Here is an 18667-nt window from a genome sequence, read left to right as displayed (position 1 = left end):
AGTACAAAACAAAAGACGTAACCTATTAAATTTTTGTTTAATATTTTTTATTTCTTATTTAATTTCTATTTCCGAATTACAATATTGATGAGATTGAGATGCGAGTTTAAGGTACGCATTCAACAACTCTCTCCTATATAATAAATCAAACTTTAAAAATTACATGATTATTAAATTACGAAATACTATGGTAATAACGGTCAGCAAAAAAATTATGAAATCATAATTTTTTAATAGATAAAAAATTTTGTTGAAATAAAAAGTTGATTTCATTATTAAAGTATGAAGCAAAATGTATATTAAACGAGTTGTTACAATAATTAAAAAACGATAAATAATAAATATTAAAAAATAAGTTCTCTATCATATCTTTTGTTTAAATAGAAAAAGAAAGAGAAAGAAATATGAGAAAATCAGAAAAAAGAAAATGAATACCTAAAAGGTAACTAAGGAAAAAAGAGCTTGCTTAACTTATTTAATGGATACAAAATTAATTTGAACATATATTCTTATATCGTTGGCATTTTTTTACTTTTTCTTTGTTGAAGCATGCTTTTTTCGCATAACTTGCACTTGAAAACTTTTAATTAACTTTCTATTTTTTATATGTGCATTGCGGAACGAATTGTCTTTGCGCTAGCCTTTTACCTTCTTATAATAGCTTTATTATAAACTTTCACAGGCGTTTCTTAAAACAAATTTATAAAGTATTTTTTTAAGGCTGACGTTTTGCTTCTGATATAATTATTATTACTTCGTCTTTCTCACTATTTTTCTTCTTTGCACCCTCATCAGAAGGGCATTCTTTGCGCAACGAAGGGTTTACAGTCTCTACGCGCTCACTTCATATATTACAGACCTCTGGGAGTGCTTAGCATTGAAAGAGTAATTTTTCCAAGTTTCAGAATCTCTCCAGTAGCACTTTTGGGTGAAATTTTCACACCAGCACAATAATATGGACAATTGTATGGCAAAGAATTAACAATAACAATATCACATCATTTTATTTGAAAGTTTCATTATTCCATTAATGTACGTCCAAGAATAATTTTTTATAATTGAATTTTTTAAAGAAAGTTTTTTGTGTGTGTACATTAAACAAAAAGAATTTATTTAATTTTCAAAATTAATTTAATTACTGCTTTATATTTTTTTGTAGAAACCAAGAATACTATGATAATATGTAGCACGGTGTCTACTAATAAAATGGAACAGTATCATAATAATTTATCATTTGCATTTTGACTCGTGCATGTTTAACCATAATATGGTCGTGTTTGTTCAGACGTTTAATAACACGTAAATTTAAATCATATCTCGAATTAATACATAGGATCGCATATAATCTATTGTCAGACTATAATTAAATGGTGACAGCAGGTTGGAGAAATAATGCTGCCATCCATCCTCCTTAATTTTCACGTAGCGACAGCAGAACAAGACATTTCCAACGGCGGAGCTTCCGTTCGCCCAGAGGGAGCGAGTTTCCGAGTTCGGAACCAAGTTAGCGCAGAAAACTTTTGACGCCTTTGATAAATATGGAAATTAGAAAACCTTGGGTTAACTAGGGTTATCTAAGAGAAAAGAAGAATACATACTATATAAGGACGGTGAAGGCCGTGGTATGCGATTTCTACCGTCACAAAATTTAAAGTAGGTGCTTCTTATTTCGCATGCATAAATTGCCCTCTTATAATTTGCATTTTTATTTATATTCAATATTTATCAACATACACGCGTACACACACAAAAAATATATGTGCTGACGAGTTGACCAAGATAGAAAAGAAAATTATATACTATATATATATATATATATGTAGAAGCAAATTTACAAAACATCAATTTTTCGGAAATGGCATTATTATTATCACATTTAATTGTATTGTATCTTGTCGAGATTACCCGTAAAATTTTTTTAAAATTCTACTCTAAATTACTCGACGATCCATCGCGTCCAACGTTTCGGAGAGTGAAGCGTGTCTTATACACGCGAGATGATGTACGAGATATTATACTTTTATCCATTCATTCTTTCAGTATATCTTTCGCGACTAGATCGAGGCTGTTATTCACAAGACGGCGGACAAAGAGACCTAGTTTTGACTTACTCGTGTGACTATCAAATAGATAGTCGCAAAGACCCCACCCACATTCCACGGCCGATCGTGCTACTTTCTATATATATATTTTTTTTTCACGGCTCGTACAGAAATTAACATTATGTAATCGGACATCGCGTCTACATAAGTGATTTTCAGTTCAAACTAAATCGGCTCTTCGTTGGATACGATAATTGACGAAATTTGGCCGCTCGCCAAACGCATCGCTCCGAGGATTCAATTAACCTGGGCGAAATGAAGCCTGCCGGAAAAGTCCCGGATCGCGGTCGGCTTTATACTAGAATACGAACTTTCGTATTTAGGTCAGAGACCTAGACTGACGAAAACTTGAAAATTAATCGATGCAGACAGGAAAATGCAATGTGCTAGAGAAGATGCCAACAGTCTAGAAAACCAAGCAGCCAAAGTTTCTTAATTATTGCCGCTCCTCCCTGTTTTGCTTTTACCCGATATTCTTTTTAAGAATTGAGCTCATTTCCAAATTGCATAAAACAATTTCTTAGCAAATTATAGTTCCTATTAAGAAGATACAAAATTTATTTAAACTGTATAAGAAAAAGATACGTATAATATATATAAATATGTATAAATAAACATAAAAAAAGTGAGATGTATTAAAACATAGAAAATATGATTTAGCGATACACACACAGTAGTATGTTCCCATTCATATTTTATGTGTATGTGTGTTGGAAATAAAAATAGAAATAATTTTAAATAAATAAATTTACTGTATATAATATTTATATTCTATTAATAAAGATTAATTTTAATTGTTAAAATATAAGCAATACATATTTAATTGTTTACATTATTTAAATCAAACACACTTTTGTGTTTTTAAATCTAAAATATATCGATGCATCATTAAATCGAATTTAGAGATCCTATTAAGTAGTTCGGAGCAAGTAGTTGCGAGTCGGTTGATCGTTTGTGTTCTCCGAGTACACCAATCGTCGACCTGATTTGGCAATTCGATTTGGACATAAAGTTAGCTTTAGAGTTTGTCCATTAATCTTAGCTGTTGATTTGAATCCGGTGAGTGTGATCTATGCACCGTCAACCATTCCTCTGGGATGGAGGATCTATTTCAGCTCCCGCGCGTATATATTTTCGAACTTTCATTTGTACAAGAAGTTACGAGAACTTTTTTTTGATAGATAGAAAATAACATAGAATTTGAATTATTTACAAATATTGAAACAAGAAATATCTCATAACATCTCATATAAAAGATCTTTATGGTTTACATTTATGTTTGCAAAGCTTTGTTATTAGTTCTTGTTTAAGAAATATTATCCAAAAACAAGACATCCAAAGTGTATTAGTTCTTTTATTTATTTATTTACTTATTTATTTTACTTATATTTTATTAATTATATATTTATTAGTAATTTTAAATAACATTAATTAAATACAATAATTAAAATATATAATATTTCTTATTAATTACAGTTAAAAGTGTAAATATAAAGCTACTGTTTAATTATTTTTTATACAAATTGTTAATCGTAAACTTTAAAATGTTACATATACGTAATTTTATGTATAGTTTATGAACAATGCGAAACGATTTGTCTGAATCGCGTTTGCAGACAATGTGTATTTGATGCTATAAATCGAGTCACAGTCGGAAAGCAAATCTATGATTGCTGTCGCAGAAGAATAACTAGCAAAAACGTAGTTCCCACGGTAATGCCTGAAGTTGCACACGCAATTCAATATCATATGGTGCTTCGGACATTAGATGAAAATTATTCTCGTGCAAATTATTTATTATCATTAGAAAATTTATTCAAATTTACTATTTTATTTTTTAAGAATTTAGTGCTCAATCATTAATTTTAAACTATACACACATACAAAAAATAAAGTGTCATTTTTCTATTAAAGAAAAGAACTCAATGATTAATAATATTTTTATATCAATTATGAAATACACGTTTCAGTTTTTTACCGCATACCGATACTTTGATCAAAAAATGGGACTTCTTATTTCTCTTGTTACATATTGCTGTAGTATTTAATTTAAGTAAATAATAATATAATTATTTATATTAATAATTATTATTAATATATATTATTATTAATATGTAAACAGGAATAAATATTTATTATTGTTAAAATAATATACGAGTAATGTATTAATAATAGAAATATTGTTATTAATCTATATATGTGTGTAAACAAAAAATATAACAATGTTTATATAAAGCATAATTAATTGCGATATTTACAAATGAGAGCACACCTAAATAATACAAAAATCATTTATTTGTATATACTAAACTAAGGATAGAAGATGATAACTCTTGAACTTTTATATAAATGTCAACAAGAGTAAATTAATTCATACACGCTTGATATTTCACGTAAGCATACCAATGCACGCGATTCTATATTAAGGAATATTAAAAACCTATAAAAGTAAAAACGAGTGCAATTCGATAGAGCATGAACATAGATATCCGCTCCTATTCTATTTCACAAACACTTCGATTTTCGATGCGCTAGTAGCGTGATGAATGTGAGCAAATGTACAAATGAAAATGCATTGATGTAAGTATACGTAATATGTACTTTATGTATTGCAAAAGTAGAACACGCAGTAACACGCGAAAGAAAGTGAGAAACAGAAACAATAATTTTACATTTACGTATAACAAATTGTAAAATACGACTGTTTACTGAATATTTTTCCGATCTATAAGCTGTGCTTTTTCTCAGACATTTAGGATATTTGTATTTATTTTTTCTAATAGACACAAGGAAATTTGAAATACGAAAAAAAGTCTAAATGTAATTATAATATATTGCTCAATCAAAATACTGCTTTACAGAAAAGCAGAGAAAAGAGATAAAAAAGAAAGGGAAAAAAAAGAAAGCAAAAGAGAGAGAAAAAAAGCTAAACACTTTAAGTCAAAATAAGACTGAACAGAAAAATTTTTATTAACTTATTACCGATAAAAAAGTTTATTATTAGCCTTTATAAGAAAAAACAGTTATTGTACATACATGTACAAGGTATTAGATTGTTTATACAGTTTGGCTCAAAATTTTCTTTAATATTCAAATTAATAGCCTCGAAGAGACGCAAAATATAAACAAAAGAATCATTTTGTTATTTTACTTTTAAAAAGTAATCCTGGTGTTAAATATAAAGCACAAGTTGCACAAGATTGTAGATTATTCAATATAAGCTGACAAGGGTAAAGGAATTTTCAACACTTTACTGTTACTAATATTTTATCGGTTAACTGCAAGCCGATGAGAACTTTTCATCATCGCCATTTTCTGAGAACTAACTTTCTGGCAGTGAAAGATGGCCTGTTCGTAGAAAATACGATGATCACGAGACGCTTGGGAAATCGCGGAAACAATTTTCTACTTTTTTCGGAGTAAAATAAATCGTAGAACAGAATAACCGGTGTAATTAGGTCTTCTGTGTATCATTTAAACACTTTTTAAGCTTAGAATAAGCTAAAAAGAATTTGTTTTAAACGTTTAAATGTCGATTAATAGTTTGTAGCTATTAATAGATAAAATATAAATAGAATAGAATCCAAATGAAATTGTAAAATCTTAATTAACCAAAGACATATTTTAAAAAATTATATTCTAAATTATGATTTGAAGAATCTTTAAATAGTTTTTCACTGTTAATGGAATAAAAAAAGTATTACTCTCCTTTTTACGTGAAAGTTGACTACAATAAATTTCAAAATAAACAAATTTACGTTATATTATTAAGGGCAAAAATCCACGACGTGGCTGCATCGAAAGACCTTCGATGCATTTTGAAATTATGTATTTTCAGATAAATTGGATTGGATGCAAAGTTCGTGCAAAAATATGCAGAAGCTGGATAGACATGCAAACTTTATTATTAGTGACAACGGGCACATTAATGAAGCGGTGCTTTCGTGAAGTTGATAGAATCGGGACATTTTCCTCTTCCTTACCAAGTTAACGGCTAATTGAGATCGAGGTCGCTAACAAACGAAAACAAAAAGTTTGCCTTTAGAAAGTTCTGAAAAGATATCACAAGACAACTAAATCAAAAGATGTATAAAGAAGTGTGGATGGAAGATCAAAGTCAGGTTACCGTCATATATAACGTTTGGAAAAATTTACATATAGCCACAGTGTTTTCATTCATTATCAAGATAATCAAAAGTCTACGTTTATAAAAATATTAGTAATATATCGACCACAAATATATACAGAAGCGTACGTATACGATGTCTTAACCTGAGAAAGGATGAAGACCGTCACTATTGAAAGAACGACCTGTTTTAGACTGCCATCCTGAAAAGTACTCTTATAACGGGCAAAGTGAGATTGAAGAAAGGAGGATAACTCCCGTATGTAACGACATTGTATGAAGCACCAAGTGTTTACGGAAGAGTGCGTGGAGAAACAAGAAAGAGAAACGCTTCACCGCTACAATCTCGTTTTGTCGTAGAAAGGATAAGCGATCGAATCAACAGCAACAAGGAATATTAGCAGATTCGGCGATTCCCTCTCTCTTTTATTGATTATTTCCTGTTATCCTTTAAGTAACAACATATAAAAACAAATACCACCAATTACCTCATAATTATTATTTTATGAGAGGCAAAATAAAATAGAATATTAATTAAAAAATCAATTGATAACTACCTCCCTTTCCTTCTAAGCAATAGACGAATAATTCCGTATTTAATATTTCAAAAAATAAGAATAATCTAAAAACCGTTCAAACAATCAAAAATTTCTCACAATATAAAAAATATTAATAAAATAGCTTATACATGCCTCAAATTGAATTAGCACAAATAAAAAGACATAAGAAGTGACAACGTTCAAACTAACGTTTAGATCATCCTTTCGGCAACGTTGCTCACTAAGTCGTCACAGTGTGCGGATTGGGGCGAATTCTCGGCTACATCGGCGGAAAACCGTCGGTGGGGGCCACCAACATGTCGCAGTCCGGATCAGGTGGACTGAGCGACGCTCAAGGACAAACCCAGGCTGGACAAACAACGGACAGTCAACAAACAACTTGCCAGAACGGTCGTGTTGAGCCACTTGCTGACACCTCGAAGCAGGACATAACCAATGGTTTCGAAAATCGAACGTTGGATTACGAGAGATTTACCCAAGAAAGGACACAGCATACTTTAGTTGGGCAAGTGCAAGATCAACAGCTAGTTTCACATCAACAGCAACAACAACAACAAATTGCTCATCCGATAGCGCAATATCCAGGAAGAAAGCAAACTATAGGATTACCAGAAGATAAACATCCCTCAACGGGTCAACTGCCACAATTGCAATACGGTCCAGACAAAAATAACGCAGACAGGACTCACGTGTCTCAGACCAGCACTCAGACGGTACCGGTGCAAGTACAACCACAATTTGCACCTGATTACGATCAAAATCAATATCCGCAGATACGAGGACAATTTGAGGTCAGGTCACAGATCTACCCACAAACGCAATATTCCGATAGAGCTGGTTATGTGACAAGAGACGTTACTTATCGTGACCCGAATCTCTACGGTCAGAGTGGCACGACCAATCCGATATTTACCGGACAAGGTCAATATGTAACGGTTCAACACGGATCACAGATACCTTCGCAATCTGCCAGTCCGCAACCACCTTATTATTCGGGTGTAGTGGTGCCATCGGCTGGCTACGCTCAATTTGGCTCCCAACCACAATATCCTTATAGTCAATACCCTCAAACAGTTATGAACGCCGTGCCGTACAATCCGCACCCTAGTATTTATCCGGCTCAGCAATATCCCAGTCAACAGTCACCAAATCCGCAGAGATTTTCTCAAGAGATAGGCCAGTATCAAACCCAACCAATCATTCAGCCGATCGCTCAGAACGTGACCCACGGAATCGCTATCCAGACGGAACGACCTTGTCGAGGACCGAAACCGATGGTACCACCTCGTGGCAATTCCAAAATCACTACCCATGATCCTGGACACAGAAAATCTGCCAGCGTTGACGTGCCGGCAGTACAAAAGGCAAAATATGAGCCAAATCCTACTGCCCAACAGGATTCGGTTCATCGTAGCGATGGTGCCATTATTATGACAAACGCGGCAGTTGGCCCGGATGGTCCAGAGAGAAGATATTTAGCATCAATTAATCAAAATCCTAGGACGAGACAAGATGGCCTATATGTGGACACTAATGGTGAACAAACAGGCAGAGAAAAACTAGTCGACGCAATCGCTAACGAATGCGGTTTGTACGTGTCTAGATCGGAGCATAGAAAATCCATATCTGTCGACGTGACTACCAGCTTCCAAAGACGTAATGATACGATAACTTTTACTTTTCCCGGTGATGGCAATCAAGAGATTATGTCGGGAAGGAAACCTACGACTGTAGTAGACACGAAGAGACTCGAGACTAATCAGATGTTTCCCGCCGAGCAAAGAAGACTGGATACCAGTCTGCGTGTATCGCCAATGGCGTTTGATACAAGACAAGAAAACAGAAAGAGCATAGCAACCGATAGAAAGCCCGAATGGGGTAATGTGAGTCCGAATCAAAGGAACGTTATTCCACCAGAGAACAGACGCTCGGATTATTTTGAGGAGCACCGAAGATCACCCATGAATTTGGAAGGCAAAAGAATGGAGGACGTAAGGAGGTCACCTATGCCATTTGTGCCGATTCGCGATACGTCTATTGATCGCGCCGGACAAAAGAGTCCATCTTTCCTTAGTCAAAACTTCGAGAAGACTAGACAAGAATTAGCAATCTGGGCAGAGCAACGTCAACGGCAAGAACACGAAAGAAATATCCAAGGTCCGATATTTACGACAAGCCCTCGTTCTCGTAATCCGTCAGAGGAAAGAAGAGACGTCAGACCGATTCATCCGTCGGATGATCGCAAAGAATCTAGAATGTCTCAATCGGCCTTTCAACCTCTTCCGAATATTAGTCAGAGCACCATAATGGAGCAACGCAGACATCTCAGACACGTTAGTGCTGATCTGACAAAACATATGGAACTGTCAAGAAAAGATTTCGACGAACAACCCATTACAGGTTCTGTAGTTAATCTTGGTTCGGGGGTCAGTGCTGCTTCATCACAGAGAGCCAGTCCAAATCTTTGTCATCAATATCCAGCTCTCAGCGAGGCAAAATTGGATACAAAAACCGTATTGACTGTAGTAACTGATTTTGGCGAGACCAATACTACCAGCAAACCAATTGATCAAATTGATCATATAATCCACAGTCACCGTAAAAGTCACAATATCTCATCTAACTTGCTCACTCATAGTAAAAGTCAAACAGAGAATTTACAGAATACATTGGAGAATCAGGTTGAGAAAATAGACTCTCTTAATGCTCAACAACAGCAATTACAAAATCAACAGAGCCTTGATTTAATTTCTGAAAAGCTAAGCCAGTTCGAACGTCAGCAGAGCGACCTTCAAGCGAGGTTACAATGTCTTCAGAATCAAAACCAAATTCTGGATAAAGTGGCGCAGTTTCAGAATCAACAGAGCGATTTTCAAGCTCGATTACAAAGTTTACAGAATCAAAGTCAATTGAATGATAAGACTCATAAGATATCCAGCGATTTTGCGCAACTTCCTTTGGCAAGTGATAACCATCAAGCGAGTTCTCTTTCAAATCATCAAGAACAGTCATCAGATAAATCTTGCTCAGCTCATCCACACGGTCTTCATCAGACACTTCTGACCACGTATCCACAGAACGCCACCCTTCAAGCTTGCCAATCGTCCGCATGCGAGAAACTGACGTCCCGCGTGCAGCACGACATTTCCGATCCAAATTCCATTCAGATACCGAACATGTCGCAAATGCCGTTACCATGCCTTCCGCAATTCGATCGTGCCGACGTGTCGCGTACTTCGTTTTCCCAGTTTCATCGACTTCAGTGCCAGATCGAAAGCCATGAGAGTGCTTCAGCGACGAGTGCCAGTCTGCCTGCCAGCTCCTTCACTGGTACATTAAAGAAGATACCACCGGAGAAACCACCACGGACATCCTTGATAGTTCAGTCACCAGAAGCTGAGGTAACATTTGAAAAACAATATTTATATTTATTGTTGTCATTGATGACTGCAACATTTCTTAAAACTTTATGCAGAACGCGCAAATACGTTTTTTTTTGTGTTTAAATGAGAAAATAATTGCGAATCTACATATTGATTATTTTAACACATTAGGCACAAAGTATGAGTGGAATTTTGCTAATTGAAATTGCAAATTCTAATCAAAGTGTAAATAGCGATTCACTTTAACGTCTCTGCTTTTGCACTAGTTAAACTCAAAGTCTTTGGACGAATTGTACACCAGAACGTTGGAACAGAATGTTGGAGAATACAAGCTCGGCTTGCGGCCGAGAGGATTGCGGTAGGTTGATGGCGACGGATGGTAGAAGATAGAGATCTCCACTTGCAGTTTTTGTCGCAGCAGTCGAGTGGAATAAACTTGTTAGATATCAGACCTGATGTTGTCTTTGAAAACTTCGTTACAAGTCCTATGTACCTTTCGCTCCATTTTCTGTATCTGGTTTGTAGTCTCAACGTTTCTGTCACAACTATAAAATTTAACGCACTAACTTCGTCTAATAATAATGTTACTTTATCAAATTGCAAATATATTTTGAACGGTAAGTACCAAATTTTTCCAATTTGTTCGCAGGAGGCACATGTAAATTTTAATTGAACTATTTGTCAAAAATAAAAATAATTTTTTTTTTAAATAAAAGATTGTTATTTAAAAATAGTGTGACAAATTAAATATGTGTAGTATATCGATAATATCCGTCATTGATAACACATTATCGATACATGTATCTTTGTGAAACTAAAATTATTATTCATAATTAAATACTGATTGTTAATTATAAATGAAATCTTTGGATACTATACTATCGTTACATTTTACATTGTTACTATAAAATAGTAATTTTCTAAAAAAAATAGAATTTATAAAACAAATTAATTTTGTGGTATTTTTAATAGTTAAGTAACATTAACATTAGAATAGTAATACATTATTCTTTTATTGTAATTTGTTTATTTATTATATTATTGATTATATTATGTTATTTGATTAATATCATATGTATAATGACAATGGATATTATTATATATTTATAAATGTGTTTTATGTTATAATTATCTCGGTATAATCATTAGCAGAAATCGCATACCACAAAAATTGTATGTAGAATATGTATCTAGACTAAAAGAAACTTGATTTTTTTGAATAACATTATTTTAAATAAAAACAAAAAGAAAGTTTTAGAGAAAGAAATATATTTGCGATGTTTGTTTTATATACATGTACATATATATAATCAATTTTTTAATAAGTTTTGTTAATTTCCATTATCTAATTGTTTATAATGTAAACAAGTGTAACAAGCACTATGATTTTGAAGTTTAACATATTCTAACAAATCGAGACTCATTTTGTTAGGCAATATTGAGGACGTACACGTGTATCGAGGTATTCTCTCTCTCTCCCCCTCTCTCTCTCTCTCGAATTCCTTCCATACCTTCATTTCTGTCTAACATTCCACCTCTCCGTATTCTCCCTCTACATACAGGATGTCAGCGCTGCCTGCTTTCGATCAACGAATGGAAATTCTATACGGTTTGATACATTCATCTCTCTACCAAGCTCGATTCTATGAAAGCATCGTTATCGAGGGGGTGGTCTTTTCAAAAATCGTTTCTTCCAGGAATTTATTTACACAGATTCGTTTTATTCGTTGACATATAAATCTGGTTTTATCATTTGTTGAATAACATATACCTCTGTACTTCACTGTATTTTTACGAAATTATACGAAATTGCATTTAATTACCGAAACATTTGTTACAAAAATAGCTCTATAAACATTTACACCTAGTTAATTTTTTATAAATGGAAATCATGAACTAATACAATTTTCTTTAATAAATAATGAAAGAAAAATTACCTCTTAAAAATAGAATGCAATGAAATTTACGTAGAAATTATATTTTGCATGCGAGATTGATTGAAGAAAGAGGAAAAAATTTTTTTTTCAGTAACGAAAAAATACTTTGTATACGTGACGATTTAATGGATCAGCACCAAAGTTAAAATGGACGAAATTGTTCCGCCACGCCTTAACCTGTACTTTTCCAATTAAGGATCAAATTAAGGGGAAGAGTATTATGAACAACAGTTCATCATGAATTAAATATGAACAGTAATCTCACGTGTCGTGTCACATTGATGAGACGACGTTTTAGGAATAAAAATTGTGTTTGAGACGCCGAAGATAAAAGGGCGAAAAATCAACCGAAAACAGGCACAATAAACCTTCTGACTTTCCCGTACGCAAAACGAACTTCGATAGTCCCTTTATAACGTACTTCCCTTTACGATGACATTATTTGGGACTTTATATAAGCACCTACGAACTGGCTAACGTGTATCCTTTGTGTTTCTCGGCTCGTGATTAAAAAAATCGGGGGCAAGCGCAGCGGATTGTTAAATTACACGACTTTAAACTGTGTCAGCCACGTATAATAATTACGGCACTGCGACTAGATTCTGAAATACCTTTGTGTCCTGAAAATACTGTTTCTCGAAAAGGACGTAGAGTTTTGCGGTGAGCGAAAAACTCTACGCGACATGGAATCAAATAGGATCAACGCGCTCGATGGATTGCTGAAATTTCTCGAACTCGCACAAAAAGTTCGAACCAACGGCCACCCAATAACCGGGATTTATCCTTGCACTGTGCGCGACCATTTATTTTATAGGGTTTTCTGACATCCTAAACTTTGTGATGCGTGTTACTCGAAACGGACAGAAATTTTGACGATCGTCGAACTCCGCTCTGGTAGATACGTGTTTTCGTCATTTTCGCCAACACTCGTTTAACATCTGTAAACTCCCTTTTGTGAAACTTCAGCATTCAATTTTTACTTCTTTTGCGCGATCTTGTTGTGCTTTTGTTTTACCGGTTTCGCGATCGTTACCAATAGGTTACATGAGTTTTTACTGTTACTGTAGTTACTTGCTAGTTTTCGGAGTTTTCACGAAATTTCGAGCGTAACTTCTCATCACCACTTAGCACAGTGCTTATAAATTGAGACAAACGATCTCGGTTTATGTGCTATCGGATATTTACAAGGATCATCCTTCTGAGAGAGAGAGAGAGAGAGAGAGAGAGAGAGAGAGAGAGAAAATGAAAAAGAAAACAAAAAACACAAACATGTTTTTAATCCATGCACTCGTGGTGAAACATTTTAATTGACTATCCATTTTATTCCAATCTCAGATTACAAAATCGAATGTTTCCATGTATGCGGATTAGCTTGGATTTCTTCCCTATGCAATTTCACAGACAACCACGCAAATAATTTGAGCCCTCATCGTAATTGATGCGCGATTCGATATACGCGCATCCTTTATTTCCTGACCGCTTCCAATCCTCTTGTTATCATAATTTTATTTCAATATGTATTTTAGAAACGGGCGGGCGAACGCATAATCGACAGCAAAAAGAAAATATATCGTAGTTATTATACTGAAATTCTTCTCTTGTAACACAATTTTAATAATCTCTTTAAAAACCGGCAAAATCTCTGTAGTAAAATTGAAATATCACGGATATATCCTAATGTTTAGTTTATCATTGTTTTTGAACCAGAAAACGTGGATCTACGTTAATATGTATGAAATACTTGTTAAGTATTACTGGGATCAGAGTTAAGTAGATTTACACGACGTATACAACGATAAGGTTTAGCTTACTGTACGAGATGTTAAGAGAGAAAATAATAACACTATGAAACATATAATATCCAAGAATTGCTTTCTATTTGATTTATACTAGTTATTTGGTATTATTATAATATATATATTGCCGATAAAATTTAAACAATACTGCATTTGATAAGTTTGTCTCTCTCTGAACAAATAAAACAATTTTCTTTTACATGTTTTTCCAAAACAAAATTAAAAACAGGAAAATTATATTTACTAAATTGCGAATGTTTACTAAAAATGTAACTTTATAGTCTTTTCGATATAATTTTTTAATTTTAAAATAATTTTATTAATTATTAGCGTAATATTATAATAAATAAAATTTATTTTACTATTTCTATTTATCTTTTTAAAGTGTTAAAAATTTCAATTTATTGTAATTTTTACTTAGCAATGTTTTTATTAACTAAAAGTATTTGTCATAAATCTAAATAATTGCTGCAAATGCAATCTCTCTATATACATATACTTATGCAACAAGAGCTGAATATCATCACCAGTTGAAAATTCAGTTAGCAAATACTCAAAATAAATTAGTCGATTTTTGCTTCTATCAATATTATCACAATTAATGAAACTCAATTTAATGTTGTAAAACAATAATACAAAGTTATAAAGCGAATATGGTATGTATTTGTTTGCTACTAATTGAAAATACAAATAATGAAGAACTATAGTAAATATCAGAATTCTATTGTCAGAAAATCACTGAATGTAATATTATTATTAATACTGTTAATATTGTTATTATAAATTATCATTATTAACATGATTGAAATGTTTCCGACTATTATATTAAAGATATAACATACGCGATCATGAGTTAATTTATTTGTACGTTGAAAAACATACATATAAAGTAACTTATTGTAACATTTAATAAATCGCAAATGTTTTTATGATCATCACATTGCTATAAAATATCAAGTTTTTGGTCAGAAATGTATTAATTAATGCAGTCAGCAATAGTCATTTTTCGTATTTACCGGCTAATTTATTTTCTGCATACGCTTATGGAGAATCGACGATACCGCCGGAAACGAATGGCGTAACGAAAACGCTAATTACAATTGCGGAACCGCAATCCGAAACAGCAGTTTGGCACGTACAATCGCGAGCATCGAAGCACGTAATGGATTAGTCAGGATTAAAATTTGATCAAAACTAGGGTCAAGCCGACTCGCGCGAGAATAATTAACTGTACGTCTATTGTCTTTCATATAAAATGATAATAATTATTTTCTTAATTTCAAAGCTTTTTGTTTTCTACTATTGCAAAAAATAAGAATAATATGTAATTTATTCTTGCAACGTATATTGAGATAAATAAAATCTTCCATGTGAAAACATTTACGATTGATAAAGCGAATCGGTGTGTGTAAATTGTGTTGCTAGAAGCTTTCTCATTTTTAATTAATAAATACACTTAGATTAAATAAAACAGTTTTATTTGTAAATGAACAAAAATATTAATGTATTTTACAAATCTATTTTGTCATTATACAAATATTTTTAAGTGAATATAAAATGATTCACTTTAATACAATAATTAAAAACCATATGTACATACATACATGTGTGTGTGTGTGTGTGTTGTGTGTGTGTAAATATTTGTAATGTTATATTATTAAGTCAGTTTTTATATTAAATATAGTTCTACTTTAAAAATGATATATAAAGAGATATACAATAAACGAAAATTTTCAAGATATTACAAAGTAAAATTTAGAATTTCTATTCCTTTACATTTTACATAATACATACAAAAAGGCGAACATTGTTCCGTTATGTCTATAAACTCTTGCACTCGAAATTGAAATTGCAAGCAAAAGTTCTTTAATATATAATTAAGATAAAGATTGCAAGTTTTAATACTAATGTGTGCTACGTATGATTAAAAGTTTATCGACAATAATATAACGATTAAATAAAAGTATAAAGTTGCATTTATATGATTTAATTTAATTATTATAAAATTTTTTGTTTTAACTGTAAACGTATTTTAACGTATTTACTTTTGTACTATTTTACTAATTGATCAATCTTATGAGTCAAAGATACATAGAAAAAAAATATTATAAATATTAAGTTACTTATAATTAAACAATGTCTGTAAATGTTAAATATATGAGTATTAATTTGATATTAATATTTGATAGAATGTGTGTGTGTGTATGTTTCTTTTGCATATATAAAAATAAAGAAAGAAATAAAATTCGTAGTGACGATTTCGTACAAAAAACAAAAAAAAATGTAAATTTGCAAATTTTCTTTTCATTTTTTGTATGAAATCTTTAGGTGCGCATTGTGTTACCATCTGTACTTTGGAAAAGAAGTTAATTCTGCAAAGGCAATTTAATGAATTGGAAATAATTGATCGGATAACTTTAGCATTCTCTTAATACACATAGCAAATGAATACGACAAATAAATTGAAATTATAGGTTTATTTTTGATTTAGTGATTGATGTTTGAATTTTATAAGGCTATAATAACATATATACATATACACTTATAATCTTTTCAATTATTATGTTTTCTATTATATAAATTTTTGTTTAGTTTCCACACTAAAAGATTTACAAAAATATTATTAATTTTTAATGTTTATGACTTATTATTTTGTTTCAAAATTCAGTGATTTTATATACATATTATATAATTTAAATATATATATATGAAATTATAAATTATATTATGATTTTATATTAAGTTACACTTTTGATATGAAATCTCTACGAATTATTAAAATATTTTACTAAAAAGGACAAAATGTACAGAATGTACAGAATGTATAATAGATAGAACGAATCATTTGTTAAACTAGATGAGTTGATATTAACAGTATGCGAGTGCGGATGAACGCGTCTCTCTTGTTCAGAATCAAATATCATCCGCTTTCTGCAGCCTAAAGCGCTTGCTGTAACTGAATAATTATCCGAACGGCACATCGGAGACGTCAGAGGTTTCCTCCGCGAAATGGAATTCCCGTTTCCTTTGTACGTGACCCATCGATGGATTTTCCAGAGCGTTCGGATACCCAGAGTTCTCGTGCCACATTTCATTCTGATTGATTTGTTTTCAATTTGAATGCTCTTGGCGCTGGCTCAAGACTGAATTAATTCTAATAACAATATAGCTTAACCAATTATTGTCAACCAATCGGCAATAAATTTTGCCTAGGGTAAGAAGAAATATCTGCCAGTAGGACTTCGTTAGCTAAATCTATCTGTGATAAAACAGTACATAAATATTTTAATTATGCTTGTAATAAAATTAAATTAACGTAACACCTCTATTAAATAATGTTGTAAAGAACAATTGATGCTAAAATGATAAACAATTGTTTAAAAACATAAAAAATATGTATAATTAGAGTAACATATACTATATATATATATATATATATATATATATATATATATATATATATATATAGTGTATTTTTTCAACTTTGTACATTTTTCCCTATTCTACGCAGAAAGAATTTTGCTAAAGTATTTAAAAATTTAGCTGGATACAAATCTGAAAATACTAAATACTAGATTACTGTTCAAAAAATAATACCTTACATTTTTTAAAATTGAGAACTATTTATTCAATATAAATAAAATTCACATTCAACAGAGATATATATTTCAGCTACATATGTTGTTTTTCTACAAATTTTTTGTTCAGTTCTATGGTCTTGCGCCATCGAATAATCTGCACTAATTGTAAGTCTTATCCAAGGTCTGTAGATGAACGACGGGAGGGAAAAAAAGGTCTTCGCATGAGCGCCATTTTGGAGCCATAATGTGTATGTGTTTGTTGTACGAGAAGAGTAAGTGAGTAGTAGTAAAAGTGGAATGTGGGGAAGGTGGAATTAATACATCGTATTGGCTCCGGCCATTTTGGAGCCAAATGACAAAATATTATGAGTGGGAAGACCCTTCTTCCCCTCCCGTCGTTCATCTACAGATCTTGATCTTATCTTGTTCCCGTAGTCATCTCTTGACAGCCCCTAATAACGCTTCGTCTTTAAATCTTGTTCACGCGAAGCTTTGAAGATGAAGGTTTGAAGAAGAAAATGAAGATTTGAAGAAGGCATTGTTGGAGCTGTCAAAAGATGGCTACGGAAACAAGATAGGACTTGGTATACAGGATTGACATACATGTCCTGATTTCACAATGACGCAAAGCCATAAAACTGAATAGAGAATTTTTTAAAGAGAATTTTTAGAAAAATAACATATGTAGCTGAAACATATACCTTTGCCAAGTACAAATTTTATTTATGTTAAATAAACTAGTTTTTAGTTAAAAAATGTAAAGAATTATTAAACAACCATAGTTATTTTGTTAGGTATTATTAAAGTAATTTTATAAAACAAATTGATTGTCAAAACTCTTTTTGCAGCATTGTTTATCATACTCGAACATTCTTTATAATTATTTTGATAATTCAAAAAGAACTGTCGCTTTTTACACGCATTTTATAAAGCATTGTCATTATTTATTTACACACACAATTTTACAGTTTAATTTACTTACTCAGTAAATTCACACATTATTTAAATATACTAAAACATAATATTGCACGCGCGCTTTGTGCGCGCATTTAATTTTAAAATTATTAAATATAAATATAATTAAATATTGCATGAACGTTGCTTGAAATTTTACATTTTTTGTATGTAAAAATGAGCTAAATTTAGTATATAAATATTCATGCGCACAACAGATTAAATAGA

General features: G+C 31.9%; 1 protein-coding gene across 3 annotated transcripts in view; it reads left to right on the top strand.

The window, feature by feature from the left end:
- Positions 1-18667, top strand: part of LOC105832483 — a 330229-nt gene that overhangs the window by 33495 nt on the left and 278067 nt on the right. For all 3 annotated transcript variants that reach the window (XM_028194181.2, XM_028194180.2, XM_028194179.2), the window contains exon 2: positions 5941-10189. In XM_028194181.2, the coding sequence (XP_028049982.1) occupies positions 7085-10189 (3105 nt within the window). In that variant the 5' untranslated portion in view covers positions 5941-7084. The remainder of the gene's footprint in view (positions 1-5940; positions 10190-18667) is intronic.

This window comes from Monomorium pharaonis, chromosome 2 (genome assembly GCF_013373865.1).
Source record: "Monomorium pharaonis isolate MP-MQ-018 chromosome 2, ASM1337386v2, whole genome shotgun sequence".
In the NCBI taxonomy this organism is placed as follows: domain Eukaryota; kingdom Metazoa; phylum Arthropoda; class Insecta; order Hymenoptera; family Formicidae; genus Monomorium; species Monomorium pharaonis.
Note: the sequence above shows the minus strand (reverse complement) of the source record. Positions and strands in the feature narration are given on the sequence as shown.